This window comes from Neopelma chrysocephalum, unplaced genomic scaffold (genome assembly GCF_003984885.1).
Source record: "Neopelma chrysocephalum unplaced genomic scaffold, ASM398488v2 Primary Assembly neopelma1_22, whole genome shotgun sequence".
Taxonomy (NCBI): domain Eukaryota; kingdom Metazoa; phylum Chordata; class Aves; order Passeriformes; family Pipridae; genus Neopelma; species Neopelma chrysocephalum.
The window spans coordinates 23365852-23385144 of record NW_020897689.1 but is presented as its reverse complement, the minus strand read 5'-3'; the positions used below and the strand labels follow the sequence as shown (position 1 = coordinate 23385144).

The 19293-nt window shown below is 40.4% G+C and overlaps 1 protein-coding gene across 7 annotated transcripts in view; it reads right to left on the bottom strand.

The window, feature by feature from the left end:
- Positions 1–19293, bottom strand: part of ZNF521 (zinc finger protein 521) — a 229379-nt gene that overhangs the window by 121317 nt on the left and 88769 nt on the right. For all 7 annotated transcript variants that reach the window (XM_027675027.1, XM_027675045.1, XM_027674990.1 and 4 more), the window contains one exon: positions 11674–15026. In XM_027675027.1, coding sequence (XP_027530828.1) covers positions 11674–14586 — 2913 coding nt within the window. In that variant the 5' untranslated portion in view covers positions 14587–15026. The remainder of the gene's footprint in view (positions 1–11673; positions 15027–19293) is intronic.

Genomic DNA, 19293 nt, shown 5'->3' with positions numbered 1-19293 from the left:
TGTAGACTTCTGTGCCCTGTGACTGTCTGAGGTATTGATACATTCTTTTTTTTCTATTCCCTAGCCTCATTATATTACTTGAAAATGAACTACTTATTGGCTCATGCTCCACCTCCTTGTCAAAATCATTCAGTATTTTATCACCTAACTATTTTTTTCTGACATTTCCCCAGTTTTGTACTATCAGGGAACTTCATCAGCTTACTACTTATTCTTTCTTCCAGACTATTGATATGACGCATAAGTTCAACAAAATTGGTGCAAATAATGATTCTTAAGGCTTTCCATTCTTTACACCCCTCCAAACTAACATGCTTTAATTCACAAGACTCCTATGCTTTCCATACCCAAGACAGTGTTTCTTTTCTTTTTTAATCAAACAAAGTATCTCTCCCTATGCTGTACTTATTCACCCAATAGATTAGTCTTTTGTGCTATACTGTTTCAAAAGCTTTGCTAAAATCCTAGTAAATCATGTTTATAGGCTTCTCTGTCAGCAGTTGTAGCTGGTCTCCCAAAATACTCTTTATTGAAAATTTTAAGCATGATCCTTCCCTCTGTGAATCTTTGCCCTCTATCCTTCATTAAATCCAAACTTTCTAGGTGTTCTTCTATCATGTCTTTGATTAGCCCTCCTCTCATGTTCCTCACTGTTTAAATCAAGCTCGCAAACCAGTAATTTCATGCATAAGCCTTACATTCCCTGTTAAGTGTCTGCTTAGTAGCCTTTTCCCAGGCTGTTGATGCTTCATCTTAAATATTGTAAATTTATCTGCTCAATGTTTCTTTTTATCTTCAGCTCCTTTCACTGAGAATTTTGGAATGGATATTTTTCTGTGTTTGTAAGTCATTTATCGTATGTTATATTCCATTATATTACCCCTAATCCATACTTCATTCTTCTCCATGGGGAGGACATGCCACAAGCTCCACAACAAAGCATTTTTTTACCAGTACTGGTTTTCTTGATTACATATACCATTTCTGGATCTCCTGTATCCATGCCCCTTTTAATTGAATACTTATTCCTTATATGAAATTATCAAAATCTCTCTTACAGCTTCTAATGCTCTGCATCTTCAGTCCTAGCCTTGCAGGCATCCTTAGTTTGTTCTATACTCCTTCCACACCTCTCTTCCAAAAATGGTTTTGACGTGTACCCTACCAATAAGCTCCTGTTTACATCTAGTTACATTATTTATCTTTGCCACACCAGTAAAAGGGACTTTCAAGGCTTTTTCCCCTCAGCTTTAGCACAGACTGAGTGTATGGATCAATGACACAGATCAGACAACCTGCTGTTGGCAAAAAAAAGTGATACCATACCTCCCACATTCTCTAATTCCCCTCTCCCATACCAGTCATTGACTTACAGTTCCCCTCATATAAATCCAGGGTGGAGTTAATTCTACCTGTTAAACCAACAGAACAGTAACCTGCCAAGAGAAGGTGAACAGCTTCCAAGAAATCATACAAAAACACATGTCAAAACTTGCACACTAACTACAGCAACTTGCCAGTACTAACTCCTAATGCTGCTAGTTGATTTTTTTATATCATTATTTTACTAAGCATTAGTAGTGTGCTTGGGCCTGCATGAGTCACAAGAGCAACCACAGTCCTAGCTTTGTCCATTTAGCCATTTTTCATCATAGTTCAGATTAATTTTGACAGTACCTTAATTGAGGATTTATTTTCTATCTTCCTGGATGCTTATTTTGTCAACCTTAAGCTCTTAAAAAACTAAGCATATGTTAGCCAGTTTCACTGCATAGTTAGCTATTTATCTTGCTTATGGGGCACTGTCACTTTGCATTTTTTTTGAATTGACTAATTGCTAACTCTTCTAATTGCTCACACAACACCCTTTAATTAGTATTTCCTGATTGCTTTTGAAAACGTGTTCATGGAGACTGTATGAACACTTTTCTGTTCTGCTTTTGTTTAGCAGGGCTTTAAGTATAGCAGGTCTGAGAGTACATGCCTAGAGAAAGAATACAATCAATCCCATAAGGTAAGCAAAATGAAAAATGGAGAGAAACTTTTTTTTTCTCATTTTTTTCATTATGGTTACTTATTGCATTCATACCCAAAATTCATTGAGTTAGAAATACAAATGTTCACGCTAGCAGTCCTTCCTTCTCCACTCTGCTTGAATTCATTGTCTGTTGTGTTGTCTTTCACCTTTACATTCTTGATTCTGCATTTCCTCATATCTGTCTTCAATGTTCTTAGTTACAAACCTTTCCTTCCCCTGGCTGACAAAGTGCATTAGCTTGCAATGTCCCACATCCCCACACAGAAAGAAACACATCTTGCCACATTTAAAAACTGCATCTCTTTCCTTTGAGCTCTCTAATCCTTTAACTCTCTCTAGGTCTTTCAAATTCAGTACTGAAGTGAGGTACTTGTCAGAAAAGTAACCCTAAAACCTGGCAGCACATGGCTGTATATTTATTTTCTCTCAATTACTTCATATCAGGTTTACATAGTTTATGAATACAAACAGCTTTAACTACTGTGAATTTGATTTGGGATCAAAAAAAAAATACACTTCTTTCTGTCTTTCTATCTGAGGGTCTGATCCTGGGTGAAACTGAGTCTCTGACCTCTGCATACCTATGTGCTGAGCAGTGCTCAGGAATTTGGGGCTGATTGTGTCAGCAACTGAACTTTCTGTCTGCATCCCCACCTCTTTCTGTCTCCTTACATTGCATTTAAAACCAAAGGCAACTGCCAATCTGAGACCATCTGAAGCCATAGAGCTGCTAACCCATCAAGAGGCATCCCAACACTCAGCATCTGTGTCAGAGCCTCTGTGTGGCTGTGGACACTAAGGAGGAACTATGATCAACACTTCACTGAAATTTTGAAAATGACGTGGCATCAAAGCACAGGCAGCGGAGCTTGGCTTGGCAGGCCTGAGATGTGAAAAGCTGACATTCTGCAGAAGCTGATAGACTTTTTCCTTTTTAAAGTTGCTTTTTCTGCTCTGTTTTTTTAAAAAAAGCATACTGAGACAGACTGTCATTCAATAAAGCCACTACTTTCTTCACCAACAATCAGCAACAGATGTAGCCCAATAAAATTAATAGTTTGCAAGTACGCACAAGAGAATACACTTGTCTCTTTTCTCCATCACAAATTTTGTAAAAGCTCTCTGGATTTTAACAGAAAGGCAAAATCAGGAGCTTTTTATATACCTTTTTTTTTTAACTTAAACACTACAACAGCTTTTCTCCCACTCTATGGAAATTTAATGCTGATTAATTTCACTTTCTGAAGTGTGACTCAGGACCCTCCCCCTGCCCTTAATTGTCCACTTTCAACTCAACCTGAATTCCGCACTATTACTTACCAAGATAATTTAATCCTACAGAATAGAACTTGTGCTCAGAAATATGCAACATTAATATTAATGTACAAACAGAAATATATTACTCATACATAATATATAAGAAATTAATTTTCATTGAAGTATCAGGAGAAGGATTAAACCCCTTAGATCCTTCTCATGCAATTAGCTGTGCACTTCAGGAAGTCAATGGGACTTCACAAATGAAGGCTTCACATGATAATGCTGGCAAGACTGGGGTTTTACAAAGGCTTGCCTACACTCAAAATATGCCATAAACGGGGTCCTACAATCATATTGCTGTAATTTTAGTACTACCCTGTATGGATGCTCTCGGGCCACATCAATGCTAACAAATATACTGGTAGCATCTGAGCTGGCACACAGCTGCTGACATTGCAATGGTGCTTGACTGCGTGCCCAGTTGAAAAACCTCCAGTGAGGCAGCACAGCTACCCAGGGAAGTGGTGTACCAGCAAAACAAGCACTCTGCTCAGCCACTCTTCAACACTCTCCACAATGATTTGTGTCTAACTGGTTTTTTTTCCTGTCAAGACATACTTGCATTCCTCTAAGGGAATTAAGGGAACTTCCCAGAATTCCCTCTGTCCCATTTCATAATCTTTTACTTTCACATTAATTCTTAAAATACCAGCAGTTCCTCTTAAGTACGTTCTGTAACAAGCTCATTTCTTTTTACATAGGCCTTCAGTCTACCACTTCCCTATCTGAAAAAGAAGAGATTGCAGAATTTATTTCAGAAGCAGAATGCCATACTTCTAGGTTTGAAGGACTTCAACCACTCAACCACCACCACACAAACTACCAGCTGTGAAGCAAGGAACATTAGAAAAATGAGGAATGGTTAAGACAGATAGTTCAGGAAAATCACCAGGCGATGCAGACAGGCAAATGAAGGAAGCAGGCAAATGAAGGAAGCACCAAGCAGCAGAACAGAATCAATTGCAAGTTGGCCACTGCCAGTGATGGTTGCAAGGTTTTGTGTGCAGACAACCGTGTTCCTAGAGGTTGGCACTAAACCTATTCCAGCCATCAGAAAAGAAACCTAGAAGAGGACTGTTGTGGCAATGGTAAAACAAATGCAGAAGGAAATCTGGAAGCTTGGAGTCTCAGATCATTCTTTGTTAGTGAACCACCCCACTTCCTACTGGAATATGTAGAAAGGAAGAGGTGGCTTTCCAGGTATGAAAAGCCATCAGGTGTACCTTTTTACGCAGAATGCTGAATTTGGGAACAGGCAAAAAACAGAGGAAGTCCATCAGGATACCAAAACTGTGGAAGTACGGTCAAAGGGAATAAATACCTCCCTTTTCTCCTACCTCCCACCTTGTTTTTGAGTATACAAGCAGCAAGCAAATTTTAAATGGCTATATTTCTAAATAGCTGTGTTTCTAAGTCACTTTTCAGAGGCATTTCACAGGCATTACAAATGATTCATAGAAGTGCACATTGTTATTAGTATGACTGCATTGAAATCAGGGAAGGCCCTGCCCTTTTATTCCCTGACTTACAAAGCCATATACTAGCAACAAAGGTTTAGCCACCAAATAAGAACAGGGTAACAGCAACATACATCTGGCAGATGGGACTAAAAGATGGTGGAAACCACAGAAGGACAAAATGGTTGAGATTGATCTCTGGTCCAGGCCTCTTGCTCAAGAAGGGGCACCTAGAGCCAGACCATGTCCAGATGGCTTCAGAGTATCTCCAAGGATACACAACCTCCCTGGGCAACCTGTGCCAAGGCTCAGTCACCCTCACAGTAAGAGTGTTTCCTGTGCGTCCATTTGTGCCCACTCCCTCTTGTCCTGAAATGTCACATGGTGAAGGTGGATGTTAGCAGGAGACACATCTCTGCTGTCATACTCAGCAGAATACATTGTCTATAATACTACAGGTCATATTTTATACAATAATTTGTAATACAATGCAGGAGATGGTATAAATGAAAGATGGTTTTGGCAGGAAAAAAAATGTACCTCAGAGTTTTGGACAATCAGGCATAAGATCAACTACCAGCCATCACAGAGCTATGGGAGGTCAAAGAAGAGTACTCTTTCACAAGATAGTACATGTCACGTGTTTTGTTTATGTTCATTTTGTACAAGTTCCTAAAACAAGCAGTTCTCAGGCTTCATATGGTTAGCCATTTTATTTCCCTGATGACAGAGTAACAAATTTGGGTCTTACCTCTGTTGTAGGAGACAAAGTAATACACACATTACATATAACAATTTTATTGAGCAGTGATAAAAAACAATTCTCATTTACAGTCACTAAAGAAGCTGGCCTGTGGGTATCACAAAGAACAGAACATAGTTTCTTATAGCTTCATTTCTTTTGATTGCTTGACTTCTGCATAAAAAGCAGGTATGAACTTCAGCTAAAGCCATCTTCCTGGTTTGGATCTCTTAAAGACCTCTTTCTTATTTGTATTCTATCACCTGCTGTGTCACTCCTCTTCCCAAATATTGTAAAAACTTCATAGGCTTTGAGATTACTATTCATCTATGAAGTTTTCCTTGAAATTGGCCAAGAGTAGTCCAAAAATAAGAGTGGGAAGTGAGAGAACTAGCTAGAGGTATGCAAACCAGCAGACAAAAAGAGATATGCCATGATTTTCCATGCCTTGTTCCTAAAGATGATCAGGCTAGAAAACCTGGTGAAAGTTTTTCTTTTTTCTACCCAATTCTGAGGTCAGAATGCAAACATTCATCACTGTTCTGATCTTCCTTTGGGGCCGTGCAGAACTTTTGGCATGTTACACTGGTCAGTCGGCCAGCAGATACAAGTACAGGGAAAGCCCTATGAGGACAGTGGGCTGCACAGCTGACCTGTTGGGTATACATCTCTGGATGTTTTGTCTCATAAAGCTTTGTTAAATTTCCATTTGCCCTCTCTAGCAATGCTTAAAGCCTTCATCCACATTCCTATGTCCCTCTCCAGTTCTGCGTTTCTTCAAGCAGGCATTCCCCTGCATTGCATTATTTCATGGAAATCTTGGTTTGGTGCTCTTGAAAACTTTGGAGAATGTGTTATCCTTTCATCCTCTCATGCAAAGTTTTCCACAGGTGTGAAGAAGCCAGCTCTCCCAATTCCCCATCTGAAGCCTCTGACAAATAACAAGACAGACACATTGCATTAGATTTTAATGATCAGTGGACAGGTAGCTAAGAAAACTCACTACAATTATCCCTCTTGCTTCTGTTCAGGAGCTCCCAGGCAACACATGGCTTCCTTTCACACACTGAATTCATGGTGTGTGTGAGGTGGAAAGTTTGACGCTTAATTTTGGCAGGATTTATAGCAACAGGATAATAAATAATACCATCCTTGTTAAATTCAGAGAGGATTCTGATAGCTCACTACTGAAAGTGTAAAGACAAAGACAAGACAAATGCTTAAGGCCTGGATCTTGTCAGCCATGTCATAGCAGTGGCACTACTAGAAATTAAAGCATAGTGCAAAGTGGAGGTAGCCTACTGTGGCAAGAAAAATAAGTTGGCACTTTCTAAAAATACATATGGTCATATTTTAAATAATACTTTCCTGAAAGCAGTGTTAAAATGATGCAAGAAGACAAAAATGATATTTTTAGTGAACTCATCCTTAAACTCCAGAAGCAGAAAATATGTTTGTCACAGATTAGTTCCACAAACTATTTCAAAGCCAAATCTTTGTGCCAGCAACAAACCTTCTTTACCTCCTTCTGTCCCTGGATCCAAAATGCAGCATTAAAATCACTTGTTCTGGGCCTGGATTCACTGACAGGAAACCCAAGGCACTACTTATGTTTACATTACAAGTTTATGTGCTTATTCATAAAAATCCTGTAGTCAGAACGATCAGCTTGGATTGCTGATGAGGAGGATTATTTTAATTTCTTTATGTATTTCAATTAAATGCATGAGCATTGATTTCAGTGCATTTTTTCAGTTAAAAGCACAGTGATTTATATTGCTAAAATGCTATTGCTTGCCCTGCCAAAAGCATGCATCTGGGAACATTTCTGGGTTGCTCACAGTCTTTTCTCTCTTCTTTTTGCCTCTGACTGCCAGTGCATGCTGCTGAAATAAACCAGCTACTTCAAAAGGCAGTTCCTGTTTTCTGTCCTTGTGAGTCTGGTAGTGTTTTGGGAAAGGGGAAGCAACAGTAAGAGAGAAAAAAATAGATTCGGGGCCCATGAATAAATAAAGAAAAAAAATGTAATGATAAAACAGTACACCTACCTGAGCTCCATTCTTTCTCCCAGGGTGATACCGTTTTCTGGATTCATCTGAGGTCGTAGAATTTGAGTTTCAAGGAGCCATAAGCTCTCCACAGCATCTGAATTTTGTGACCCCATCTCCGCAAGCTCATTGTCAGCCTGCACTTACACGGTTCCCTCCAGAACGGTGCTGTGATGTGCCTGGTGTCCCCTGCTGTGACATGCCCATCCTGGCATACAGCTCTGCACAACCACAACAGGACAGAAGAGCAGCCCCAGATTCACTTATTTGGTTCTCCAGCTGGTGTGACAGTTGCTAGCTCTCTCCTTTGTCCAGCACTTCTGATACTCTGCTACAGTGAGTTTCTGCGAGTCTTTTGCCACACCTAAATAAGCGTATTTGTTCCTGCAATAATTTGGCTGTGTGCTCACACTACTCCTTCTCTCCTCAGGACCAGAAAACCCAGAGCATTCTTGTATTATTAATGAAGGACTGTCTGCATTGCCACAGGTAATACAGTATTCACATGAGCTTCACATTCATGGTATAAAGTGATACATAACTAAAGCAATTATGCTTCTACTTCGGAAGTTACCAACAGAACCCCAAACTGAGTACAGTTGCACATATGGATACACCTAGCATAATTTAGGTTTTACCAGTAAACCATTGGTGTAAGCTGGAGTCCATTCCCTCCTCCTCTGCTGGCTAAGAAATGAACAGTATAACTTATTGTACAGTTACGCTGGTGTGGTTCTGCAAGCATAGAAGTCTCAAAGACTAAAAAGTGAGGGCACACCCTCTGCTGAGTCAGGAATTCTCTCATTAGGTGCATAACAGCATATTAAGGAGGAACAAGAGAAGCAAGGCCACACAGTTTTTCTTGAACATTGATTTTCATCTTTCAAGTCCTTTACAAAAAAATGTGTCACAATGAAATATGGAAACACACTTTTCAGGAATTATCTATCTTATATTCTGAATAAGGAAAATGAAGCAGAGATGTTCAAGCAGATTTGGCTAAATCACCAAAGCAAATGCGTGATAGAGAAAGGTCTAGTTCCCAATTCACTAGCATATTGGACCTTGTTCTCTGCTTTTAGACATTAACTATCACTAAGAAGGTTATCAACCTAGCCTAAAAGTGTGCTTGCAATGATTCAGCAGTGTGATAGGCTTAATGAGTTCTGACCTGCTCCTTGAGTTGCTGTAACTGATGATAAGCACTGCTCATCATTTCCAATCCCAATCAAAAGGTAACTTTCACCGAAGATGATTCAGGTCAACATCTTTCACTTAGCAAGTAGGGTGAACTCAGCAGGTGATAGCTCAGCTGATGACATTATACCATGTTAAGGTAATTGCACCCTATGACCTTACTGAGTACAGACTAAAAGGGGAAGTTTTCTAGTTCAACCATGAGAATACTTGGGAAAGAAGCTAGAAGTGACACTTTCAGTGTCATCTTTTATCCTAAAAAGATATCTTTAGTATTTTCACGATTGTAATCTATTATTGAGTAACAAAGAGTATTCAGCACTATTAATGGTCTGACAACTCACCTCTGTATTTTTCTTGCCTTAGGAATGAAATGTTCTTTATATACAGGTTGAAAACTCAAACCACGTGACTCTCTAATGCAAATGAAACTTTTGCTCCTTATTATTATGATTTTTTTTGTTGTTGAAAATTTCTCAAAAATCATATGTTTAAGTAGCCATCTTCAAAATCCCATTTAGGTCAAGAAACATCCTTCCAGTGGAGTAGCAAAGCCAGTGCCTAATAACAAATTTTAGTAATCCAATTTGTTTTTACTGTTTCTGCTATATGCTTATGTTTTCATTTCCCTCAGCCTGGACATCCAAACTATAGCGTTAAACATTTGCATATTACTATTTTCAATTTATATTGTCATTGCTACAATGCTTGTATCACTACAATCTGAAACCAGTAATATCTGCTTGAAAAATAAATTATCTTTCAGGATTTTACAAACATGCACTTATGGTTTCCAGAAGTACTAATGCTCTATCAGGAACTTCATAGCTTTGTGCTTCCCGTGAGAAAAGAATCTGAAAGTCTACACTACTATGTGGAGACTAGAACCACAGACACAGAAAATTCAGTTTACATCCTCAAAATAGGGGCAGGGGGCAAAAAATTATTTGAAGGAGGCAAATGTTGCTCATAAATCTTGCTGTAGTTTAAAAAGCTTTATCATCTTAAATACACTTTTAAGAGAAAAATCAAAAGGAGTAGGAAGAGGAATGTGATGCCAACCAGAAGAAGAACTAAGAACTCTGATTATACATGATCCAAGTACAAGAACATTCATTGATGACACTGAAAGTGATCACTGAAGGTGGTCTTACATCCTTACACCATAAAGGACCTCCAAATCTCTTTTTGTCCAGTTTACAAGCAAGAGAAAGACAGGTTGGTAATATGGTGACTGTCTTAATACACAATTCTGACTGTGCTTGAGGTAGCACGAATTGGCTTTCCAACATGACTGGGAAGAGGGATTTCATGCAGTCACTCAGTGCAAGATGACAGTAACAGAAACCAGGATGACTGTGAATCTATCAGAAATATACAGCTGGTAATCCCTGTGGTTCCCATTTAGCAGCAGTGGGATCATCAATGGCCTGAACCACAGCTAATGGGAACCACTCTTTTCCCTCTTCTTTAGAAATAAGGTTTGCCTTAGACCTCAGGTTCTCAGTCAAACAACCTTCCATAAATTCCACACCACATCCCATTACTCAGGTGTCCCCCTCCACCACCCAATGTGCAACCTGTAGATGAAGAAGTCATGAGAACATAGGCCCTTCCCTGGCAGGTGCATCGTGCCTGTTGCTTCATCCTCACCTCTCAGCTCCAATTCCAAGTGGCACTCCAAGCTCTGTATTCCCAGCCTATCTTCAGCTGTGTTCTCAGTAGCTCCATAAATACTTACCTCTTGGCCCATGTATCCTTAGGCATCCTTCCTCTTTCCTCTCTGACTCCTTCTGCCCTCCAATTTGCACAACACTGTTGGACGACATGCTGAGAGATTTCTTTCCCAACAGATGGGCTCACAAACAGGGAGTGAGGAAGGTGATGGAAGAGCAGCAGCTCCCTAGCCATAGGGTATCCATACACATTCACAGCAACGGGTTGCACCATGCCTATATCATTACGGGCTAAAAGCCTTCTTGAAACAAAAGCTATTATTTCTTATAATTTGTTTCTGTTGTGTTTTTAGGCTCCCTGAACAATAAACGGCCAATATGCAAGATACCATGCCTAAAATATTAATTCGAAGTCATTCTAATGATAACATTTCTGAAGATAAAACAGATTCCCTTCCCTCAGTATATGACCACCCTATCTCCCCATGTACAGGTGTTTTGACTTGGTCACTGGTGATTGAGGAAGCAGATGACATCTTTCAAGAGGTTGATATTTACTTTCTAATTTACACTGCATAAATGGGATTTCAATCATCAGCCACTAGGTGTTTTAGTGACATCAAAATATTGTTCATCAGGAATGGAAAGAAAAACAACAAGGAATTGCATCCAAAGGACTGATTTACCTTAGGCTAGCATTGCACTTCTACTTAATCAAAATATGCTATAAGAGGGGAAAATGAATGTCTACAACACAATTAAGAAAAATAACCTCAATTTGTTGCTCACAAATATTTTTTAAAAAATCTACCCCTTATGCCAGCGTTTTGGCTCACTGTGTCTACTCCTCTGTCATTAATGCTCTCTGCCGTAAGCACAACTCCTAGCTGGGGATTCCAACGCGTATGGGAGCTAGGATAAGATTCCAGATCTCAGTTGTGCTGGCATGAAGATAGGTCTCCTCAGTGATAGAGAAGACAATATCCTAGGGAGACTGGAATTAGTCCTATTCCACACAATTCAATCCAAGATGTAAGGTATATCAAGAAGCAAGTAATTACTAGCTAATGGCTGTGGATGGAAATGTAACATGGATCAGCCTAAGCATTTCATGACAAGTGACAAGACAGCTTGAGAAAAGGGGGATTTTTTCCAAAAGGATGAAAGGTGTCAAGAGCAAAGAAAAAAGGGTTACCTCTTCAGTTTGGGAGGGGCTGATTCTAGGCATTGGAGATACTTGTGGTGTTTTCAGCTGTGTACTGTTGCTGTCTGGAACAAGCTCTCTGTGGATTGACTGAATATGGTTTTGGAGTTCACTTTCTGATTCAAACTTAACATTGCAACTAGAACATCGAGTCTTCAGTCCCCCTGCCTTGCTTTTGTTCTCAATGGAACTCAAGTTCTCACTTTGGCCCATGCCTTGTCTGTTACTGCTCGAAGGGATGTTGACACTTGGACTACCACTTTTACTGAGATTAACACAGCTAGCACACAGACCATATGGCAGACCGTTGATGTCAAGTTTCACTAAATCCTGTTTTGAGCGGAATTCCTTCAGGCAAGACGCACACTTGTACAGTTTCTGGAGATGCTGTGTGCGTCCTGTAGGCTGCACTGCAGAACCATTTCCAGTCTTCTGCATATGGAACGTGCCATGGATTTTCAGTTCCAGCGTGGAGGTCACTGTCTGCATGCACACCACACAGCGGAACCCTGTCAAGGAGTTCCTCAGGTCAGGGTGCATTTGGCAATGCTCCAAAAATTCCTCCTCACTCTGGAGGGGCATCTTGCAAATCCTGCAGTTTCCAGTGTCCAGGCTCTTACTATGTGTGACCTTATGTTCAGTAAGAGTCAGAAGAGATGGAAACCGCTCACCACAGATTGGGCACATATAGTGTTTCACTGGTCCCAAGTGCGTCTGCATGTGTTCTCGGAGCCCATTTTCAGAAAAGAATGTTCGAGAACACACATTACACTTGTAATTCCCTTTAATAAGTTCGGCCTTTTTCTTCACTATGGCACTTTCTCCAGGTCGAATGTTGTGGTCTCGAAGCTGGTGGTTTTGCAAGAGAGTCTCCATTGTGTAAGCTGCTCCGCAAATGTCACAGCCATACATAGGCTCAGATGTGTCCACATCTTCTTCACTGCCATCGTGGCTGTTATGGGACTCCTGGCTATTTGTCAACAAGGTCTGGAGTTCCACTTCCTCTTTCTGAACTTGCTCAGATGCCCCATTGGTTCCACAGTTTGGAGTTTTTGTTTCAAAAACACAATGCTTTTCCCTTAAGTGCTTTTCCAGCAAGATGATAGCATGGAAAGCTTTGCTGCAGAACTTGCAGTTGTACTTCTTGCTGTGTGTAGTGATGTGACACTGCAGCTCCACTTCCGTACCAAACGATTCACCACAGAAGATGCACTTGTGTACTTTGCCTTGGTTCTCCAGGTGGTTATGTTTCACATGAAGCTGTAGGTCAGTCTCATTGCGGAAATCCCAGTTGCAAGAAGTACATCTGTATACTTTCTTTTCATTACTGTGCTTCACAGCCAAGTGTAGCTGAATGGAGACCTTGGAGTCAAAAACCTCTTGGCACAAAGTGCAGCGGAAGAACACGAATGTATGCATGTCCAATAGGTGCTTCTGCAAGTCATCCACAGAAGTGAACTGCTTGTCACAGCTTTCACAGATGTAGTAGGTTGAGGTGATCATGAAATGAATGGTAACATGCTTCAGCAGAGACTCCTGATTTGGAAATTCCTTGTTGCACTGAGGGCAGGTCAGTTTTGGCAGGACAGTGTCAAGATGTGTTTTCAAATGAGTCTGAAAACCGTCCAAGGAAGTATACTTAGCACCACACTGATTACAAATATATTCCCCTGCAGGACGAGGAGGAGCACCTCCGACTGCCTGCATCATCTTTAAAGAGGTCTGCTCAATGGTTACGGGAGATAATGGACTCATGGCTCTGGACTTTTTTCCATTGTGGATGTAATTCAGCGCCAAAGGAATGTTCTTATGGTTCTCCTTGATATGCTTGTTCAGTTTAAGAACACTATTAAATATTGGAGAATTTGTACAGTAAGAACAAGAATACACTTCCACCACTGGATCTTTTGGGGTTCCAAGCACAGGGGAACCAAAACGAGAACTGCTAAGATCACAATGGACTTGTCTAATATGCTCTTCCAGAGAAGAATCTGTAAGAAATCCCATGTAGCAATGGGGACAAAAGAACGCATTACTGTCCTTAGCAGCAGGGTTGGCAAATCCATGAGAACAGCGGATATGTTCCTGAAGGGTGTTGAGGTCATTGAACACTTCAGAGCAGAAGTTGCACTGGTACACCATGGCAGGCATGGTAGAAACAATCAGTGCTGGATCTGGAGCTTCATGGACTTGCTTAAGATGTTCATTCAGATTGTAGAGAGATGGCAATACCTCCAAACAGTACTGACAGATATGGGCTTGTTCGGGTTTATCTAAATGCATAGTTTTCAGGTGTATCTGCAAAACTGCAAGGCTGGAAAATAACTGTTTGTTGCAATAAATGCAGCTATAAGTAACTTTTGCTTGTTTACTCGAAGGACCAGTGATATCTGGCACTTGCTGAGCTGCCCGCTTCCTTCCACGACCTTTTGGTATAGGAGGAGCTGTTTCCACCATTGTTGAACTATCCACTGAGAGATTCGAATCTGGAGTAGTGCTAGATACTGAGGTGTACCCCACAGTTACCAAAGATGGGCTGTTGCTGTGGTTGCACGACTCTGGTTGCTGGTGGCTGTCCATGTGGCTGTACAGCTCCTCCACAGTATGAAAGTTCTCAGAGCAAATGCTGCATGAATTCTTCTTCTCACCATTATGAACCTGCTCCATGTGATTTACCAGGGACGTTTCCTCTACAAAGAGTTCATGACAGTAAACACACTGAAGAGCAGATCGATCTTCATTAGGGGAACACTCAGGGTGACATTCTGCGATGTGCTTCTGAAGATCTTCAGGAAAATCAAAGCCTTCTTCACATTGACTGCATTTCTGAGTGTCTTTCATTTTCCAGTCCTCCATCCGGGAAGCGGACTGAGAGCCATCTTTGTTCCTCTCGTGAACCTGCATGTGTCCATGCAGTGAACTAGATGACAGGAATCCACGTCTACAAATGGCACACTTATATGGCTTGTTGGACGTATGAGTCTTTAAGTGAATTTTAAGATGATCACTCCTTGAGAACGCTGCATCACACTCACTGCAGTGATATTTTTTGTCTCCCGTATGAAGCTTTATGTGGCGGTCCCTGCTCCGTTTGTGTTTGAAGAGACGACTGCAGTATGTGCACTTGAAAGGGAGCTTGTCACTGTGACTTTGCTCGTGGTGTTTTAAGTAGCTGAGGCGGCTGAACGATTTGTCACAGAACTGGCATGGATAGGGCAACCCTGGGCCTCCTTCCTCTTCACCAAAATCACAGCCTTCTCCATGGCTCGGGGAAGTCTGGTCCTTGCTGGAAGGCGACGATGCTGGCCATGAGCAAGAGGGGTCATCCTCAACATCCACTCCGTCTGAAATGAGAAAGAAACACACCCACAAGCTTAATCCCAACAGTTCAAAGGAGACAGAAAATGCATATGAATAACACAGGTCTGCTAGTCCTAAATAGCTAAAACATATTAAACTCAGACTAGGATATTTCCTACAATGCTATCCAACAGTTTCAAGACTACATTTATTTTTATCATACTGTAAAACATTAAAAGTTATTAAATAGTTCTATGCCTATATTAACTTTTTATTGCTTTTTTATCATTCTTTCTGAGTTACAGGATATGTATTATACATTGACAATTTTATTAAAATGCAGATTTTAATACATTTAATGTTTCTTTTGTATCCATTGCAAAATTATTTGCATATTATGTGAGCATCTGAAGAGTCAAAGGAAAGGAGAAAATATTACAGGAGTGATTTAAAATTAATATAGTCAACTCACATGCCTAATATTTAATGAAAAGATTCCCTGTTTGCCACACGTTTGTGGGGTTTTTTCCCCTTGAAGTTGATTCTGAACACAGAAGTCTTTTAAAGGCTATTTCTGAGAGAGACTTGGGTGTTATTCTAAACAATAATAGGAAAAATTGCAGGGGAGGAACAGGACAACAATACAAACAGTGATGTTTTCCTCTAATAAGTGCAACCAGATTTCTCCAATAATGATACAATTCAGTTACTGAAAGCTGGCAGCTGGATCATTAAATGTTCAAAACAAACTAACAAACTAACAGCTAGGATCAAGGAAAATAAGAAAGTGTCACAAGGGTCAGTTGTGAACTGCATTTTTTTTTTCCTTTTTAAGTTCAAGAGGTTGCCCACCATTTCTTCCTTTTTGCAAAGGCCTCAGCCAACTGAACTTCCTCAGTCCAGCAGACCTGTACTGTGAAGTGATCACAGACAAAGCAACTTGTAAAAAACTGGAAACAGGAAAAATGATAAACGTTTATGGTAAAAGCTGAAAGATTTACGAGTTACAAGGAAAAGACAAAACAGAAATGCTAGCCAGATAATAAACTGACTAGTTATCTGTGGTATTACCTCATCTCTAGACAGGGCAAGTTGTAACTATTTTTTTCAGCAGATGTGCTGTATACCTTTTGCATCTTTTGTTTTAAATGCAGATTACAATACTGCAATGATCCTACTTATCTTAACCTAAAACTTCTTTAAAAATATTAAAAGAATGCTTGAAAGACTACATCAAATTCTTCTATTCCTTTCCAGGGGCGATGCTTGGGTTTTCTTTTTTCCCTTTTAAAAATAAAACTGCCTACAGTAAGACTTCAGAAAAAGACAGGATAAACCCCTTGAAAAATATCTTTCTTAAGGTATTCTTGCAAAGCAGTAAGTTTCTTAACATCTTCAGCCTGCTCTCAAGAAATTTACTACAACAACACAAAAGTTAGAGCTGGCCTATATTATACAAACAAATTCCAAGCCTGCTTACTTTAAGGTAAAGAGATTTTACTAGATTATCGACCTCTTGCTTATCCACAGGAAACAGATGAGGATTCATTCCTTTCCTGCATCTAGAAACTGATGACAATGCCATCTCACTATCAATGCCAGATGGCAACCATCTAACTCTGAAAAAACAACCAAACAGCATTGCTGGATGCCTGCCCATTGACACAATGCTTTTCAGGATAAGTTGGAAATTGCACGGGTTTTTATCCTCTTGTTTACGTCTTGGAGGAGAGGGTTTCACAAATTACACACACCTTTCCCACACAGACACGATACGTATCTGTAATTACCTGCATACAAATCTGCATTAACTGTATATACTTAAATAACAAAATCAAACTCTGGCCTGAGTGTTATGTTTTTGAACTGAAAACAAAGCTGTTTGGTTTTTTTAAGATAAAAATTGAAAAATAAAAATCCTCCCCTCCAGTAAAAGTACTGTCATCTGCTAAAATGCTTCCCAATGTACTGAAGCAAAGTTCCAAATAAAATCAATCAGGTGAGTTTTTAAGTTGATACATTAATGACTGCAATATTCATAGGAGACTTTTAATGTGTACTGCCCTTTCAAATTGCCAGGTTTGAATCTAAAACTCGAAATTATCAAAACAGTGGAACAAGCATTTGCAAAAAAATACGTAAACGTTTCCTACAGTTTTAAATTTTATTTTAAATGCATCTTTCCAGCTAGGTCTTTTAAATTGGGAAAACCTTTTGTCCTTTAAACATCCAATATATCTCTGACATACAACCACTGCTGGCAGATAAACAGGAATTTACGTCAAGCAACTGAGTGAAGAAAAACAGTCTGTGACCGCCTAGGCAACATATTTTGTAACCAAAATCAGTATTAAAATGTATATCCTATGGAGAAATGATATATTATTCTATAAAGGTTTAGAGGAATATATAGGAAGTGTTATAAATACTGCCCCATCACTGACATAGTAGTAAATCACTTCCTTTTTGTGGAAGTTTTACCTATTATACAACTATTCCTCCTGGGTCGTGGATCTCAGCAGGCTGTTGGGCTGGCAGCAGGGTCAGGATCAAGCATGGAGTGTGACCATGGCATAAGCCCCTTTCCCCCACCCAATTCTCCTTGTTTGCTTGGGGATCTCTTCTCAGCTTTTATACAAGGGTAAGGAAAGCAGAGGGGGAATAGTGAAACTATAGCACAGAGATAGTTCTTACTTTCCAACTGGCAAATATAAATGTGTGTCACTTTGTCATTGCGTTTTTTAATCTGAGCCCATAATAATTCTACAGAGCAATTCTGTTTGTGCAAAAAAGGAGAAGAGCAAATCACTTACAAGTCTGACTTCTGTTCCTTTCACTTGAGATGTGAAAATCTTCAAATTCTCAGAGCTACAGTAGAACCAGCAAGGCAGGGGGAATTCCACACAGCGGAGGACAACAGGATTTTCCTGCTTATGAGCCTAACAATGCAGCCAATATACTTTCCTGGCTCTCCCTCCAAGCCCAGCATGGCAGAGCTGGGGGAGAGTCGGTGTGGAAGGGGCCCCGGTGACCGGCCACTGCGCTCCAGAAGGAGGGACCCTGGGCTGCGCTCACACAGAGGGTTTCAAAGCTGAGCCTGTCAGCTCTCAGTGACCCACAGAAGGACTTTTGAAACTGTCCTTTTGCAACAGGGGAAATGTTTTGCTGCAGTGACTTTTGCTGTGCAGACTCCAACCTGAACACTGGGAACATTGTGTGCAGTGGACTAATGTGCCAGGTGAGCTCAGGGGCTGTCTAGGAATGCATCTGGAGACAGCAACCAAGAAGGAAACCTGGACTAAGGGTAACTCGTGCTACAGCAGGACATGAGTGATAGCAATGTCTGTCCTGTCATCTCCCCACCCTTTCCCACAATGATGCTGTCCCATAAAATTAAGGTGCAACTATTAAGAGCATCTCTCTCAAAATGTCAGTGAAGTGCAACTCGCTGCCCTGCACTGGGGGCACTGAGGCTACTCCCCATGTGCAAGCATAAGGTGAGTAGACCTGGGTCCTCAAAGCTGTGGCAGAGGAGCTGAACAGAAGGACCCTGCAGCAAACCAGAGGCTCGGAATGCAGACTCCATTCCTACTTTCCCAGGGGAGCTTACCACAGAGCCAGCTCTGTGTTGGAGGTAAAGTTTGACCTGCTGTCAGGGTAAAGAGCTTCAAACCCCTTTTTGCCTATCACTCTCATAGAAAATACAGTTTGCTGCTACTCTGCACACAGCTGCCTGTATATAAATCTGCAGACACCTACATACTGAGCTATATGTCAACATTACAAATACTGATCTTTAATGTTATAACAAGCTGTTTTAAAATACTCTGGACCAAATTCAGATGCACACATACAAGTCCCCAGGAGTGGTACATATCTATGTGAGGGTAGAATAGGGCTCCAGGTATTTGACAGAGTGTTTATGGAGTTTTAAAATATATTTTCTCTATTGACCTTTTTTTTTTTCCTTCGGCACTCACTAAGTGCTACTTACTGTAAATGCCTTTTTTGTGTTATGGCAAGTATTCTGAGTTTCAATGTGATGCACTTAACATGTCCATGTAAATTTTTAATTTTTGGAACCAGTCACTTCACACTCGCTGACTCTAAGAAAGCTCTAGCACTCACAACCCAAAAACTTTGCAGAAAATCAGCTACAAGGCCTAAAAGTCTATTTAAAGATGCAAATGTGTGTGAATAGTTAGTGCAGATGTTTTTCTACACCAACTGTACTTGCTGAGTTTCACCATTTCCATAAAGCACATTAAAACAAGTGTGTGAACACTCTGAGATGAAAGTACCAAGCACTCC